The sequence below is a fragment of the Heterodontus francisci genome, chromosome 1 (genome assembly GCF_036365525.1).
Source record: "Heterodontus francisci isolate sHetFra1 chromosome 1, sHetFra1.hap1, whole genome shotgun sequence".
NCBI lineage: Eukaryota > Metazoa > Chordata > Chondrichthyes > Heterodontiformes > Heterodontidae > Heterodontus > Heterodontus francisci.
Genome location: NC_090371.1, coordinates 98,194,593 through 98,212,086, shown reverse-complemented (window position 1 = coordinate 98,212,086; position 17,494 = coordinate 98,194,593). Strand labels below are relative to the sequence as shown.

The following is a 17,494-nucleotide window of genomic DNA, read 5'->3' as shown; positions in this document are numbered from 1 at the left end:
AGATGTAACAGGCACTATCTAAATCGATATTCTTTCTGCTTAAAATATGTTGGCTGTAATTTGGAACACCACTCTGCCAATTCAAGGGTGGAACTCAGGGCCTTTATCAGGCGGAAGAAGTAAGTTTTAAAACTTCTTTGTTCCTCACAAGGATCGGTGGAACAGCATTAAGAAGATAATTGGTTTCTCTTGGAGCAATCACCTTTTTTAGGGGCCATCAGTAGGCCCACAGCAAGATTCACACCTGCTTTTGATGGCTCATGTGGAGAAAAACACCAGGACAGACTTGATGGACCAAGTGGCCTATTTCTGTACTGTAACGTTCTAAATCAATGCCTTCAGGAGAGGAAGGAAAAAAATCGAAAGGAGAATTTTTTACAAATATGTAATTGATTTGAAGTTATTGGTTTGAAGGGAGGCCTAGAGGAACCCAACTACAGTAATAAAGATAAGGCTGCCATTTGAGGGCGTTAGCATATTATTGAGCACTTAGATTTACAATTACTGCTATGCTAAAACCCAAAGATATGAACCCTTCTTGTTCACTGTTACATCATCAATATGAAATCTAATATGGCAGAATAACTTGCTCTGTTTATTATAACAGTAGTTACAATACTTCTGAAGACTTGAACGCATGTGAGAGCATCTTCTTCTCACTGCTGCTCTCACATGCGTTCAAGTCTTCAGAAGAAGGAACTTTCCTCCACACAAGATCAGATGGCAGGTTGTTCAACCTTGCCCATCTAAGAGCGAAGACCAAAGTACGGAAAGTCCTCACCAGGGAACTCCTCTTTGCTGACGATGCTGCATTAACATCTCACACTGAAGAGTGTCTGCAGAGACTCATCGACAGGATTGTGGCTGCCTGCAACGAATTTGGCCTAACCATCAGCCTCAAGAAAACGAACATCATGGGACAGGACGTCAGAAATGCTCCATCCATCAATATCGGTGACCACGCTCTTGAAGTGGTTCAAGAGTTCACCTACCTAGGCTCAACTATCACCAGTAACCTGTCTCTCGATGCAGAAATCAACAAGCGCATGGGTAAGGCTTCCACTGCTATGTGCAGACAGACCAAGAGAGTGTGGGAAAATGGCGCACTGACACGGAACACAAATGTCCGAGTCTATCAGGCCTGTGTCCTCAGTACCTTGCTCTATGGCAGCGAGGCCTGGACAACGTATGTCAGCCAAGAGCGATGTCACAATTCATTCCATCTTCGCTGCCTCCGGAGAATCCTTGGCATCAGGTGGCAGGACCGTATCTCCAACACAGAAGTCCTCGAGGCGGCCAACATCCCCAGCATATACACCCTACTGAGTCAGCGGCGCTTGAGATGGCTTGGCCATGTGAGCCGCATGGAAGATGGCAGGATCCCCAAGGACACATTGTACAGCGAACACGTCACTGGTACCAGACCCACCGGCCGTCCATGTCTCTGCTTTAAAGATGTCTGCAAATGCGACATGAAGTCCTGTGACATTGATCACAAGTCATGGGAGTCAGTTGCCAGTGATCGCCAGAGCTGGCGGGCAGCCATAAAGGCGGGGATAAAGTGTGGCAAGTCGAAGAGACTTAGCAGTTGGCAGGAAAAAAGACAGAAGTGCAAGGAGAGAGCCAACTGTGTATCAGCCCCGACAACCAATTTTATCCGCAGCCCTGTGGAAGAGTCTGTCACTCTAGAATTGGCCTTTATAGCCACTCCAGGCGCTGCTTCACAAACCACTGACCACCTCCAGGCGCTTACCCATTGTCTCTCGAGACAAGGAGGCCAAAGAAGAAGAAGTTACAATAGTAGTTTATAATCAAAGAAATGGAGAAATGGCGGTGCTTCAAACAGACAGGTGTTTCATTTTACACTCTGTTACTTTATACTTTCAGAGGTGATTTAGCTTCTTCATGAGCAAATTTGGAACTTGCGTTACATCCAAAGTTCTAAAATAAACTATAAATCACTGTTGCTCTTGACAAGCTTCTCTCCAGAAACTCAATGAGCAGAAAGGTGCTTACTGCATTCCATTCCCATCACTGCTTCTTAACATTCTGAGTTCTGATTACCGAAAATTAATCATGTATTTTATTACAGTAAATTAGATCAGAAACCCCATTATCAACATCCTGGGGGTTCTATTGACCAGAAACTTAACCAGACTAGCCATATAAATGCTGTGGCTACAAGAATAGTTCAGAGGCTGGGAATTCTGTGGCGAGTAACTCATCTCCTGTCTCCCCAATGCTTGTCCACAAGGCACAAGTCAGAAGTCTGATGGAATACTCTGCACATGCCTGGATGCGTGCAGCTCCAACAACACTCAAGAAGCTCGACACCATCCAGGATGCTTGATTAGCATCCCATCCACCACTTTGAACATTCACTTCCTTCACCACCAATGCACAGTGGCAGCAGTGTGTACAATCTACACGATGCACTGCAGCAACTCACCAAGGCTCCTGAGACAGCACCTTCCAACCCTGTGACTTCTACTACCTGGAAGGACAAAGGCAGCAGGTGCATGGGAACACCACCACCTGCAAGTTCCCCTCCAAGTCACGCACCATCCTGGCGTGGAACTATATCACCGTTCCGTCACTGTCGCTGGGTCAAAATCCTAGAACTCCCTTCCTAACAGCACTGTGGGTGTACCTACACCTCAAGAACTGCAGCGGTTCAAGAAGGCAGCTCACCACCACCTGCTCAAGGGCAATTCGGGATGGGCAATAAACACTGGCCTAGCCAGTGATGCCTACATTCCATGAATGAATAAAAAAAATCAAACAATCACCAACTTTAGGATATGAGGGTCCTTGTGGGGGTGCCGAGGAGATTTACCAGAATGGGTGATTTTAGCTACAAAGTTATGTTATAGAAGCTGAGGTTGTTCTCCTTGGAGGAAAGGAGATTGTGGGTAAATTTGATATGGCTGTAAAGATTATAGCAGGTTTAGATTGGGTAGACAAAGAAAAGCTATTCCCATTAGCTGATGGTGCAAAGACTAGGGGACAGAGATTTAAGGTTTTGAGCAAGAGATGCAGGGGGGAATGTGAGAAAGAACTTTTTTACGCAGTGAGTGGTAATGACCTGGAGCTCACTGCCTACAAGGGTGGTGGAAGCGGAGACAATGAATGATTTTAAAAGGAAATTGGATGGGCACTTGAGGGAAATAAACTTACAGGTCTATGAGACTAGTGCTGGGGAAGGGGACAGATTGGATTGTTCTGCAGAGAACAGGCATGGATTCGATGGGCCAAATGGCCTCCTTCTCTGCCGGTATGACTCTAATGCCCTATTATCCTTGGGTGTAGGAGGAGCAAAGGCACTCAATGTGAAGACAAATATCTACTGTTGTCACTAACAAGTTACAAAGTTTTAAACTATTTGAACTATTAAACTATTTTAAACTGTTAGTCACATACGAATATGACATAGAATATGTGCTAAGCATTACACTAACAACCAATTTAAGATTATCAGTCCAGCTCGCAATGTGGCTCACTTACGCTCGCTAGAAGCTACATATATTCATTTGCAGGGACCCGTCCTCTGCAGGCAAAAGGAACATGTCCAGGCTTTGTGCCTCTTTTGAATTAAACAAAAGCATGGGAGAATATAGTTCCCTGGTGCATTCTCCATGGCAATGCCTCGACTAATCTGAGTCAACTTGCCAACCAATCAGCACCCTTTTCTCATGCAATATAAATTGTTGCTCCCTCTGAAATTCGGCATTCTTGTACCTGTCCTGATGAGCGCAAGATGAAAAGCTTCGACAACGTATTTCTTTTCAGCAATATGTGGAATTTACGGCACGGAGGCTCAAAGGTTGCATGTTAGTTCAAAAAAGTAGCTTAGAATTGATTAAAGTGGTTGTGTACCTGAATCCATTTGCCTGTACCAGTTATTTGGTATTGGAGGCTATAGAGTAATGCAGTCTTTGGTTTCAGTTTTGTAGGTTGGTGCCAGGTTACAAGTAAAGACCTTGCTTGACCCAGGATTGAATGAACAGTTACATCCTGAGGAGGAGCAGTTTTCCCTGCATTGAAGAATATACCAACTATCAGTCAACTTAACCTGCACTTATTAAAACTTCAAAAATAAAATAATAAGATTACTTCACGTTCACCCTGAGCCAAATTAGCCATAATTATAATTAAGTATCTTTATTCTTGGATACAAGAACTTTGGGGTGGCACAGTGGCGCAGTGGTTAGCACCGCAGCCTCACAGCTCCAGCGACCCGGGTTCAATTCTGGGTACTGCCTGTGTGGAGTTTGCAAGTTCTCCCTGTGTCTGCGTGGGTTTTCTCCGGGTGCTCCGGTTTCCTCCCACCACCAAAGACTTGCAGGTTGATAGGTAAATTGGCCATTAGCAATTGACCCTCGTATAGGTCGGTGGTAGGGAAATATAGGGACAGGTGGGGATGTGGTAGGAATATGGAATTAGTGTAGGATTAGTATAAATGGGTGGTTGATGGTCAGCACAGACTCGGTGGGCCAAAGGGCCTGCTTCAGTGCTGTATCTCTAAACTAAACTAAACTAAACAATGGGCAGAATCTGACCAGCCCCAAGGAGGTGGATTCGGAGACAGGAGCAAGAGTAAATTTTGGAAGTTGTACATCAGATCAGCTCCTCAACATATTCCCGCCTCCGTGCACTTTTGCTGGAGGTGGGCTAGAAGCAGCAGTGGCTGCCCACCCAGGAGCAGTGGTCAGTCAATTAAGCTAATTTACATGCAATTTAAAACAGTTGAACAGAGTTGAACAGAGTGCCAGGTGATCTTGTGAATGGTACACGCACCCTAGTGAGAGGAGACGGCCCCACAGCAGCAGGTCAGCGCATTGTTAATGTTCAAGTTGTGGAGAAGATCAGCAGCAGCAAATGGCAAGGTTACTGTCTGCCCATCTCGCAGTCTTGCCATTGAGTAATGAAATTGTGGAGACGGATGTCTCTGATGTCCAGAAGCCGTGAATCTTGCATCCACTCCATACTAATGGCAGCTGCAGTGCCTCCCTGCTGCTCCATCAGTCTAACTATCAGCAACTTGCCCACTGATCTCACAGTGGGAGCTGCCAGCCTCCATTGGAATGGACCTCGATGTCCTGCATTCCCGCCTCAGGAACCCGCCCACTGTCCTCTATTGGATAGTGAATGTGGAGGCAGCCTCTTAATTGACCGGCTCCTGTAAGATGCCCTCTGTCGGCACACCTCAGACCCATGCAGAGTCGGGACCCGGAAACGCTCCCAACGCCTGAAAAAGGTTAGAGCTGATAAGATTCCACCTAATGATTAATTTAGCACAATTCAACGAGTCAACCGGGTGCTTTGGAGGGTCGGTGGGTGGGGGAGGTGATCAGTACAGCATGGGAGTCGGGGTGGGTTCAGAGAGAAAGAGACTGGAGGCAGAGATGGAGGAGGTCGGTAATCAGAGGAGGTAGGTAGTGATCACTGAGAGGGTTTGAGGTTTGTTCTTATAGGGGAGGGGGGAGGGGAACCAGTCATGAGGAGGTCCAAATATAAGGGGTCCAATAAGTGGATCCAAGAATGTTGGGGGGGGTGCAGTGGGTGAATTGGGAAACAAGTTTACTTGGAGAGGCTGGCACAAGCACTCCTATTCCTCCTGGCCCACAATCAGCACTGGATAAGCACTTACCTCTTCTAAGCAGCAATCCTCACCCCCCTTTAGCTGCCGTGCTTCCTGAAGCCCAGGAAACCTGGCTGGCCAGCATTAAAGCTAGGAGAGAGATAAAATCTGAGGCACAGAGCCTCATTAAAATATTTAAATGAGCCACCTGCTTCCTGGAAGTGCATTGGTCACCCACACCCCATTCCACCTCTGTTAAAACCGGAGAGGACAGAATTGCGGCGGGTTGGGTTTATATTTGAGATTTTTTCACATTTTAACTTCACATCCAATCTAAACCTACTCATTTTTTGGGGTTAACATTTTCCCCATAATCTCTTTTGACTTGTATTATCTTCCTGCTAAATGTAACTCAAAACTTCATTTACCTATTTTCTTTGCTGCCATGAAGCACACAGTTGGTTATTTTATGGATTTATCCCGGGAACTGCTTCCTCATCAGCAAGCTGCATGAATGTTCCATTTAACACACTACATGGGTAATGGTAGGAGATGTGGTCACAGTGTGCAAAGAACAGAACCCCATGGTTGCAGCTCACTTCTGGGAGTGCAAGATTGTGCAATTATCCTGACTTGTTTTGGTTCTTTGTTCCCAGTTTCTTTACACTTACTCATGTGGAACTAGAGTTGCCACTTATCAAACATTTCCCAAAATGAGACAAATGGTTTGGAATATGCCTATATTGCTGTGCATTGTTTGCTCTATTTCTATTTTGGCACTGTCTATGAACTCAAAACCAAAATCTTTCTCATCTCTGATTATCTATCGTGGGGTAGGAAGGACTTAGGCTGTTTTTTGTTAAATAGTCACTGGATGTTAAACAGTTCAACTTCATATACATGTCTTTTGTGTTGTCAATTGGAAAGCAAGTGTGTAATGCAAAAAGAAATTATTATAAACTAGGTTCTATTTTTTCCCCATTGTATGTGACACATTCATGCTTACAACTGGTTGTGAAAATTACCAGACAATATAGATTGTTATATAAAATATTGATAATTACAAATGTGCCAAGCATCCAGGTCTAGAGGATCAGACCAAGCTTTGCCGAGAGCATTCTGTGCCATCACAATAATCCTAAGATTTCCAGTAATGTACAGATCTGGGAAAAAAAAGGAACACGTATTCTTCTTCGAGCTAACACAGGTGTCAGATGTTATATTGTCCCTGAAAAACAAATAAAAACTTGCATAAAACCAAAGCACCGTCAAAAGAAATCATTTAGTTTTTTTTTACTGGTTATAATATAACATGTAAGTGACAAGACTTCATGAAGCCAATCTACCTCCCCAGTGCTAACCAGGTTCTACTATTACAGATCACACCACCCTGATATCTTCAGTGTCCAACCTACCTACTAGGCCTCATTACCATGAAGCAGATACACAGCAGGCACACAGAGGGGCATACTCTTCAGTGCTTCTGGGTTGTTTCTACATCTATTTATACCCACCAAAGGCAGCAATTTGCTTTCTGGTGGCCTTCATCTTTTATCTAAAGATGTTGTACCCTGTGAATGTGTTTGCACTGCTGGGCCATAGATGAAATGGCAGGTGAAGCAAAAAACAGGTGAAGGAGCTGCTTTCATGGTCCCTGGTACCAAGCAGTAGGTAATGGGGCAAGAAAAATGAATGTGGGAATGAAAAGTACTGGGAGAGTAGCAGGTGGTTGCTGGTTTGACTGTGAGCTTTCTCCTTTTATACAAGGTGGGTTGGAACGATTGTATGATTGGGGAAGGAGGGGATCTTTGATCCTTGATAGAGTAACAGATGTATGTGGCTCAGGAAAGGACCAGGTGTGGTAACAGCAGAGATCTGACATGCTGTGAGGTTCTAAGATGTGTACTACACTGAAGAAACTGGATTTGACCAAGCCAACAATGTCGGGCTCTGTGGCTGGGGCGACTGGAAGATTTTCCAGCAGAGGCCAACGGCGGGAGGGCCCGGTCCGATCCTCCCAGCAGCGGCAAGGCTCCATGGCTGCTCCCCCACTGCTGGGTGACGGGAACTGAATTACAATATTTAAATGAACGGGATGATTAAATTTAAATAAACTTACCTTTAATCTTCCGGGCCCACCGAGATCCACAGTGCGGCGTCCAGCACTCCCACACCTTCAATTCCCCATCTGGGGAAGGCTAGCATGACACTGGTGTGGAGGTGGGGGGGGAAGGAGTTAATATTTTCTCTGGAGCGAGAGAGACGGGGTCAAATAAACATAATGGATGTAGAGGATGGTGGGAAGGGGTGAACTTTAAACTTTGTGCAGTCTGGGGGAGGTGGCGCAAGGTAAGTTTAAAAGGTAAGTGTTTTGGAGGGGAAAGGGCAAATAGTTAATGTAATTGTTATCGGAGGGTGGGAAAGGGGCAGTAGAAATTTATTTGATAAATTTTGGGGGCTGTATCTTTAAAAATTTAAATATGCCGGCAGGGCTGGCTGCCCTTTAAAAATGGCACCAGTGCCTGCGCACAACAGCTGACGCCATTGCTGGTGTCGGACAGCCCTCCCCGCCCACCCCAGATATTTAAATGAGCCACCGCGTGGGAGATCACAGTGGCTCTTCAGCAGGCTCTTAAAATGCAGCCTTAGAGGTTTGGAATAATGAGAGTAGTGACACAAGAGACACTTAAAAGAGAATGTTTTGCTGCCAGCATTGAGAAATCCTCCAAGTGACAATCTTAATGAAGCTCCATTTTATGCTTTTCTGTCTCCAAAGCAGTCTTTTTGGACAGGAAAGTTGCGCAGGGCACTGCAAGCTACTATTGTGTGTAATGCATATTGCACAGCCCCTCCTGATCTTTCCAAACAGAAACTGCATCCCTTTATGACATCTATAGTTCTCTCTTAACAACTCTAGTACAGGCATGTGTCTTTAGTAGCATTCCTCAGCTTCTATTATTGCAACTCACATTATCTATGTTAGCCAAAGGTACACATTATCACCAATAGCCATTTTGTCCCTTGAATCTCTTTCTTGAAAGATCAGAGTGGCTAGAGTTTCTGGGGATGAAGGCATCATGACTACTTGCTGCATTTTTGGCACTGACATGGAACATTCTTTGGTGCTGCTTATACACTATTTGAACACACGAGTGAAACTCCTTTCAATTCAAAACAAGAGGGTTTATTGTAGGAGCTCCCAATCCTATTTCTCTGCCATCTATTGCACCCTTAATTGTTAGAAAATCAGAAACATTATAAAACAAGATGGCCCTATGATGCTCCTGCCTTACCAAATATTTGATGAAATACTCTTTTAAAAACGTTGCCAGTAACATGACAAATGCTGGTTGGATTTACACAGATTCCAATCTGACTGCTCGAAAGCAGCAAGTGACATTGACATTGAATGCACTGATAATTTTTACAGCTAGATGTAGAGCAGTCCACAAGGATGATCTTGGCTGCAGGGCTTCATTGGTGGAGATGAGGCAGAGCCATTGAGTATCAAAGGCTGAGACAGACAGATTATTGAACTATAAGGGAATCGAGGGTTATGGGAACAAACAGGAAAGTGGACTTGAGGCCAAGATCAAATCAGCCAAGATCGTATTGAATGGTGGAGCAGACTGGAGTGGCCGTATGGCCCACTCCTGCTCCTATTTTTTTATGTTATGTTCTGTCCTGTAGCATTTTTTGTTTTATTTCAGATTTCCATCTTCTGCAAGAGTTTATTTTTCTCCTACATACTATCTTCTCATACAGGGCATGCCACTGAGGTCTTCATAAGATCTGCACGGCTTGTAAACTCTTTGTGGGGGAAGGGTACTACCTTATCATAGAATCACAGAATGGTTACAACACAGAAGGAGGCCATTCAGTGCAGTGTCCATGCTGGGTCTCTGCAAGGGCAACTCAGCTATTCCTCTCCCCCACCCTTTCCCCATAGCCCTGCAATTTTTTCTCTTCTGACAATTATCCTTTTGAAAGCCACATTTGAATCTACCTCCACCACACACGTAGGCAGTGCACTCCAGATCCTAACCACATGCTGTGTAAAGAAATATTTCCTCATGTCGCTTTTGCTTCTTTTGTCATTCGCCTTAAATCTGTGTCCTCTAGTTCTTGACCCTTTGCCAATGGGAACAGTTTGTCCCTCTCTACTCTGTCAGACTCCCCATGATTTTTAACACCTCTATCAAATCTCGTTTCAACCTTCTCTTCTCTAACGAGAACAATGCCAGCTTCTCTAACCTATCCACGTAACTGACATCCCTCATCCCGGGAACCATTCTCGTAAATCTTTTCTGTATCCTCTCTAATGCTTTAACATTCTTCCTAAAGTGTGGTGCCCAGATTTGGACACAATAATCCAGTTGAGGCCAAACCAATGTTTTATAAAGGTTCACCGTAACCTCCTTGCTTTTGTACTCTATGTATTTTTAACCTGTCCTGCCTCCTTCAATAATTTGTGCACATATACCCCCAGATTCACTAATGTCCTTTAGGGAAGGAAATCTGCTGTCCTTACCTGGTCTGGCCTACATGTGACTCCAGACCCACAGCAATGTGGTTGACTCTTAACTGCCCTTTGAAATGGCCTAGCAAGCCACTCAGTTCATGGGCAATTAGGGTTGGGCAACAAATGCTGGCCTTGCCAGCGACACCCACATCCCATGAAAGAATGAAAGAAAGGTCTCTCTGCTCCTGCACACCTTTAGAATGTTATTCTTTATTTTATATTGCCTCTCCTGGTTCTTCCTACCAAAATGTATCACTTCACACTTCTCTGCATTAAATTTCACCTGCCATGTGTCCATTCATTCCACTAGCTTGTCTATGTCCTCTTGAAATCTAACACTATCCTCCTCATGGTTCACCATACTTTCAAGTTTTGTGTCATCCACAGATTTTGAAATTGTGCCCTGCACATCAAAGTCGAGGTCATTAATAAAGATCAAGAAAAGCAGTGGTCCTAGCACCGAGGGAACTCCACTACATACCTTCCTACAGTCCGAAAAACAACAATTCACCACTACTCAGGTGCATCATTTTTCTGCTTCATCTTTCTCGCTATCTTTTTTCTTATCCAGAGAGCTCTGGCTTTGTTTGTCCTTCCTTTCCCATATATGGGAATGTACCTAGACTGCCCCCGAACCATTTCCTCTTTAAAGACAGCCCATTGTTCCGTTACAGTTTTGCCTGCCAATCTTTGATTCTAATTTACTCATTGTGTGGGATGAATCCTCCTCAGATGCTGCCTCACCCTCGTTCCCTCCATCCTGTAATGCTCATTTGTTTAAGTATCTCCCTTTGTCACCACTGATATTATTCTATTTCCCCTGCCTTCAAATCGAGTTTCAGGTCACAGATAACTATTATTAACTTGCATGTGTCAGCCCTGTGCTACATAGTGGCCACGGGCCACATAAGAGCCCCGAGATCAAGATCCTGTCCCATGCTTTTTTTCTATAATTGCTTTGCTTCATCCTGCCTCAACCTCCTTTCCTCCATCCTGTATTTCTGCTCCTCCTGCACTGAAACAGTGAACATAATGCCCATTGGGAATCCAATTATGTTTACTCAGAACCTGTTACTTTCGGTGGGAATGCAAGTGACCTGATGGTCTCTCAGGCTCTCAGGTTGTCAGAGGTGAGGCCAGCTCTGTACAGATGCACTGCAGAAGAAAAACTGTTCCAGATGTCTTTGGCACACCAGCAATTTTTAAAGCTTAAAGCTTCTCCAAGCTACAGGCTACTGACTAGAAGCAATTTCTGCACCATCAGCTGTTGCTGGTGATAGAAAGGCATTAATTTCATCATGAATTATTCTTGGTGTAGCATTGGCAGTGTTAGTCATGGGATTTGTACCCACCAATGATGATCCTCTCATTAGCATATATTACACCAAGTACCAAGCAACAGCAACATGTGCAGACCTAACCAGAACTAATGCCACAGCAAAAACAAGATTCACTCCCAACTAGCAGGCCTCATAGGGTAGAGACACCATTCCAGTACCAATGATGTGCTGTAACTGGCAGACATATTTGGGATCATTATATTTACTTTCAAACAATCTGAACTGGTAGTTCTTAACTACCAAACAAAACGATTTAGCACTTTTCTTTGGCATAAAGAAAGTGATTGAAACGCTGGTATCAAGTATAATATATAACTTTTCATACTTACCTTATTCTAGTTAGTGTAAAATTAGTGTCTATATAGGTTTCACGTCCTTGATCCCAGAAACATGTAAAGTTTTCTTGCCAGTATGAAATGCAGGAAATATTTTTTGGTTTATCAGGAGGCACTGTAAGAAAAATAATTTTGCTGAAACAGAGATATTACACTTTATATGGCACATTTTAAAATTAGTCTGGTGCACCACAAGTGGGATCCAATTCAGAGGAAAGCAACAAGGCTGATTCCCAGTGTCAGTAGGAGGAAGGTCTTGATAAATTGGTGCTCTTCAGTTTTGAAAAAGGATCTCTCAGAGGAGACCTTACAGGGCATGAGCATTAATTTTTTTTTGTCTTGGTGGACACTATAGTAGTGTACCATGAAAGTCAACTGGTCATATACATGCTATGGATGGGCAATGAGTTTCCCTACTTGGCATACAGGACAGACTGTACATCCATCCATGCTACAATTTCAGGTCTGACACTGGAACATACAGGAAGATGATAATATAGGGGAAGTCATCTTCTTAATTGCCTCTTAATACTGGTGCCCTTGAGACTTCCACTCTCATCCTTTTTGGGGTACTCCTTCTAGCAGGCCTTGGTGCACATTACAGCCACTGAGCATATTCACCTGCCCAAAGCAAAAGCAATTTACTTCCAATTGAAACAGGAAGAAACCGACATTTCAACATTAAACTTAAAAAAGATGCAACCTCCTAAAGATTGATTTTAAGCTAACTAGTCAAAGAATGTTCTTTTTCTTTCTCCCCCCAACCCCTCCAAAAAAAATCTTGACTCTCTTATATATTAATCATTGCTACATTGTAGGGTTTTCTCTCCGGATGTTTCACTAGAATTCAGTAGCTCAGACTATAACTGTATAAAGTGTTCAATCCCTGTTGTTCAGAGCGTGTCTAATATTGGATAATTACAATGGAAGTGAGCCCAGTGATTGAACAGAAAACCCTTATTAGTCCATTTCAATTACTGCTTATATCACATGTGATCTTCCTGGACTTCAGAAAATGGTAGAATATATACTTCATAAGATCATGATTTAAAGTATTAACTTCAAAATAGATTTATTAAGCAATAGATAAGTGAACACAAACAATGACATTTGCAGATCTACCGAAATAAAGCCCACAAAATGGTTATATTTGAACTAAATAGAATGCTGCACCCCTCCCCCTTGGATACCTGACCAGACACTACAGCCCTGGTGGAAATTTAGCTGAGTGGGACTCCTGTTTGCCTACTGGCAAAGCAGTAGCCACAGTCGCAAATGTGGAGATAGAGTCATTCCCATGCTTAGGACAGATGGCCTGTGGCTATATAGGAAGAATGGAGCACCCGCTCTAACTGCAGTCTATTAAATCAGAACAATTCCATGCCACTTCCATGGAGAAGGAACAGGAAGATGCTTTAAGTTTGTTAAGTCTTTTTATCCACACAGGCATTAAATTGGCAGGATGGAGAAGGTAATACATTTTATCTCCCCAGGATTGATTTCTTTCTGTATAAAAACAGAAAATGCTGAAAATACTCAGCAGGTCTGGCAGCATTTGTGGAGAGAGAAACAGAGTTAACGTTTCAGGTCGATGACTTTTTATCAGAAGCTTACATGCTAAGTATTTCCAAAATTTTCTGTTTCTATTTCAGATTTCCAGAATCTGCAGTATTTTGCTTTTGATTTCTTCTTTCTTGAGCAGTTCTGGGGCTTTTATTGATCCTGCATCTGACTCCAATTATTACAATGGGGCCAAAGTCCAATTTCGGGTGAACCTTAAGCCTCCAGTTTAGGCATGTGTTGCATGCACTTCAGCAGTTATGTATCCAAAAATCAGTTTAAACAAATTTCTACCCCAATGAGTCCAATTTCTGGGTAGCCTGAGAACTGCCTAGATACGCACCACAAGGTGCAGGGGAGACGGGCAAGAGACTCGTCCACTCCCCTGTGTTAGTTAAATGGAGTGGAAATCTAGTGGATCCAAATTCTGCCTCCTAATCCACCAGGAATTTTGGAGCCAATGGCTATATTCTGAGGTTATTTTATTAAAGATGCCATTTTGTGTGAATGAATCTGGTTTTAAACCCCATAGGGGCCATGACAGGTTTAACATTGTAAAACTAGCAAAGCTAATCCTACGGCTTTGTTCTGAATGCACTCCACCCTTTGTCTCTCATCCACAAGCTTGGAAGTTTTACATATTACATATATTGCCAGGAACCATACTGATTGTTTCCACAACTTGGAATTTCTTTATTTGAGGTTTTTAGACAAATATATTGTCATTAAATATTTCCACATGTTCTGTTCAGTTGTATTTAAAATTCTATATCTTAGAGCCCTGTATTCTTGCCTAAGAAGTCATGGATCCATTGTTACAGAAAGAGTACTTACATCCTGCTTCGACTGCAAAACGATGAAGGATATTTGGTGCTCCTTTGATGTTAATGTGACATGTGAAATAGCCTTTCATTTTATGAAACTGCTTTAACGTTACATGGGAAACAGTCTCATTGAAATAATATTGCTCTCGTGGAATTAGGGTACCATTTAATTTCCAGAATATGTGACTTGCATTTGCATCTAATAATTCGAGGCACTCCTTGCGTAATGCACATGACAGTGATACATCTGATTGTAGTTTAATCACTTTTGACGTAGAATCAACATCATGGCAAAGCATTGACAATCCACCTGTTCATTCAGAGAAAAAATAGCACATCAAAGACATGTAACATGGTAGTTAGATATCAATCACATTGCTGGATAATGTTGCTGAATGAAATGTTGAACAACAAGTTGAAAGTATATTGTAGTTGTAAGTGGTGCTTTTATGGGAAATCATCAGTTATTCTTTGGCTGATTTCCTGCCTCAACTCATTTGCTGCTGAAATCTTATTCATGCCTCTGTTATCTCTAGACTCGACTCCTGGCTGGCTTTCCACCTTGCACCCTCCACAAATTTAGGCTCATCCAAAACTCTGCTGCTCGTATCACAGAAACATAGAAACAGAAAATTTACAGCTCAGAAGGTGGCCTTTTGGCCCATCATGTCTGTGCTAGCTGAAAAAGAGCTAACTAGCCTAATCCCACTTTCCAGCACTAGGTCCGTGGCCTTGTAGGTTATGGCACTTCAAGTGCATTTCCAAATATTTTTTAAAGGTGATGAGTGCTTCTGTATCCACCATCATTTCAGGCAGTCAGTTCCAGACCCCCACCACCCTCTGGGTGAAAAATTTCTCCTCAAACCTCATAATTTTATACAACTCAACCAAATCTTCCTTCAGCCTCCTTTGTTCCAAAGAAAACAACCCCAGCCTATCCAATCTTTCCTTGTAACCAAAATTCTCCCTTCCTGGCAACATCCTCATAAATTTCCTCCCCAATCACATCCTTCCTATAATGTGGTGAACTGAACTGTACACAGCTGTGGCCTAACTAGTGTTTTATACAGCTCTAACCTCCCTCTTTTATATTCTATGTCTCAGCTAATAAAGTATCCCGTATGCCTTCTTAACTACCTTATGTACCTGTCCTACTACCATCAGGGATCTGTTGACATGCATGCCAAGGTCTCACTGTTTCTCTACATCTCTCAGTATCCTACTATTTACTGTGTATGTCTTTGCCATCCTAACACGCATCAACACCCACTTACAATCACCCCTGCACACACTGATTTACATTAGCTCCCAGTCCGGCAATGCCTCAATTTAAAATTCTCATCCTTACCTTCAATTCCCTCCATGACCTTGCCCCTCGTTATCTCCAAAACCAACTCCAGCCCTACAGTCCTCTGAGAACTCTGCGCACCTCCAATTCTGGCCTCTTACTCATCCCTGATTTTCATTTCTCCGCCATTGGTGGTCATGCCTTCAGCTGACTAGGCCCTAAGCTCTGGAATTCCCTCTCTAAACATCCCTGCCTCTCTAGTTCTCCTTCCTCTTTTAAGACGCTCCATAAGATCTATTGCTTTGACCAAGCTTTTGGTCATCTGCCCTAATATCCTTCTTATGTGACTTGGAATCAAATTCTGTTTTGTTATGGTCCTGTGAAGCAGCTTGGGATGTTTTACTACATTAAAGTTACGATATAAATGTAAGTTGTTCTTCTTGTTGTTGACATGGTGTCCTTTTCTGCAGTAAGGCACTTCCCAATGTACCACTAATTCATTGGGACTGCAATATCCTAGTCTCAATCTCCAGCATGAGCTGAGTTAACTGGTCCCATCCAGAAAATTAGGATGTGTTTCAATTGACCTCAGTGTCCCTCAGGAAACACAAGATAAATTCAGCCACAGTTCCCATTTCCTGATTGTTATTAAGTGACTTTCGACAGGAAAGTATATGTGTATGGACATCAGCTTAAACCAGGCTTGGCCTTCATTCCAATATCCTGTACAGTCTGTCACATGCAGAGTGGTCACTTACTATTATTATTATTGGATAGTATTCCAGTAAAAGAGGAAAATTTTGTACTTTCAGTTTCTTTCTCCAAATTATAATGACGGGTTCCATGTAAAAGAATTAAAGGCATCATACAGTGTTCCCAGATTATGATCGCAACTGTACATTGTAAAATTTCTGTATTTCTGTCTCCCTCTCCTGTTTTTGAGGGCTGTCATTTTCACTTTTAATTTTAATTATTTTTGTTTCATTTCTGGACAGCCTTTTACCACAACTTTTATTTAATATTCAAGTTTGTTGCCAATTTTTTTTTAACATTGTCTGTTTTCTCTCTCTTTCACACATTCTTTCTTCCTAGCTCTTGCTTCCTTAATCACTTTCACTTTCTCTCACACGTTTTTTGCTTTTCATTCTTTTTCTAACATTTTATCTGTTAATTGTATATTAATTGTGTTTAATTGTGTGTATCAATGACCCTGCCTCCATCACATTCTGAGGCAGAGAGTTTCAAAGTCTCACAAACCTCTGAGAGAAAAAAATTCTCCTCACCTCTGTCCCAAAAGGGCGACCTCTAAGTTTAAAACACTGCCCCCTAGTTCTGGACTCACCCACAAGAGGAAACATCTTTTCCACATCCACCTTGTCAAGACCGTTCAGGATCTTATAAACTTCAATCAAGTCTCCCCTCACTCTTCTAAACTCCAGTGAAAACAAGCCCAGTCTGTCCAACCTTTCCTCAGAAGACAACCCGCTCATTCCAGGTATCAATCTAGTAAACCTCCTCTGAACCACCTCCAATGTATTTACATTCTTCCTTAAATAAGAAGACCAAAACTGCACACAGTACTCAAGATGTGGTCTCACCAATGCCCTGTATAACTGAAGCATAACATCCTTACTTTTATTTTCAATTCCTCTCGCAATAAGGGATAGCATTATTACTTGCTGTACCTGCATATTAACCTTTTGTGACTCATGTACTAGAACACCTGGATCCCTCTGCACCTCAAAATTCTGCAGTTGTTCTCCATTTAAATAATACTCTGCTTTTTTATTCTTCCTGCCAAAGTGAACAACTTCACATTTTCCCACATTATACTCCATCTGCCAGATGTTTGCCCATTCACTTAATCTATCTATATCAGTCTCCAACCTCCTTATGTCCTCCTCAACAACATACTTTCCTACCTATCTTTGTGTCATCTGCAAATTTAGCTAAGATGCCATCACTCCCCTCATCTGTAAAAAGTTGAGGCCTCAGCACAGACCCCTGCGGGACTCCACTCGTCACATCCTGCCAATCAGAAAAG

At 42.8% G+C, this 17,494-nt stretch overlaps 1 protein-coding gene across 6 annotated transcripts in view; it reads right to left on the bottom strand.

Annotated features, from left to right (window-relative positions):
- LOC137371164 (interleukin-6 receptor subunit beta-like) overlaps window positions 1-17,494 on the bottom strand; it is a 111,587-nt gene that overhangs the window by 38,895 nt on the left and 55,198 nt on the right. For 5 of the 6 annotated variants that reach the window (XM_068033253.1, XM_068033245.1, XM_068033235.1 and 2 more), the window contains 4 exons: window positions 14,173-14,472; window positions 11,773-11,893; window positions 6,646-6,809; window positions 3,877-4,034 (listed from right to left, as the gene is read on the bottom strand). In XM_068033253.1, coding sequence (XP_067889354.1) covers window positions 3,877-4,034; window positions 6,646-6,809; window positions 11,773-11,893; window positions 14,173-14,472 — 743 coding nt within the window. Of the gene's footprint in view, window positions 1-3,876; window positions 4,035-6,645; window positions 6,810-11,772; window positions 11,894-14,172; window positions 14,473-17,494 lie in introns of those variants that run through there. The other variant, XM_068033282.1, reaches the window with a different exon arrangement.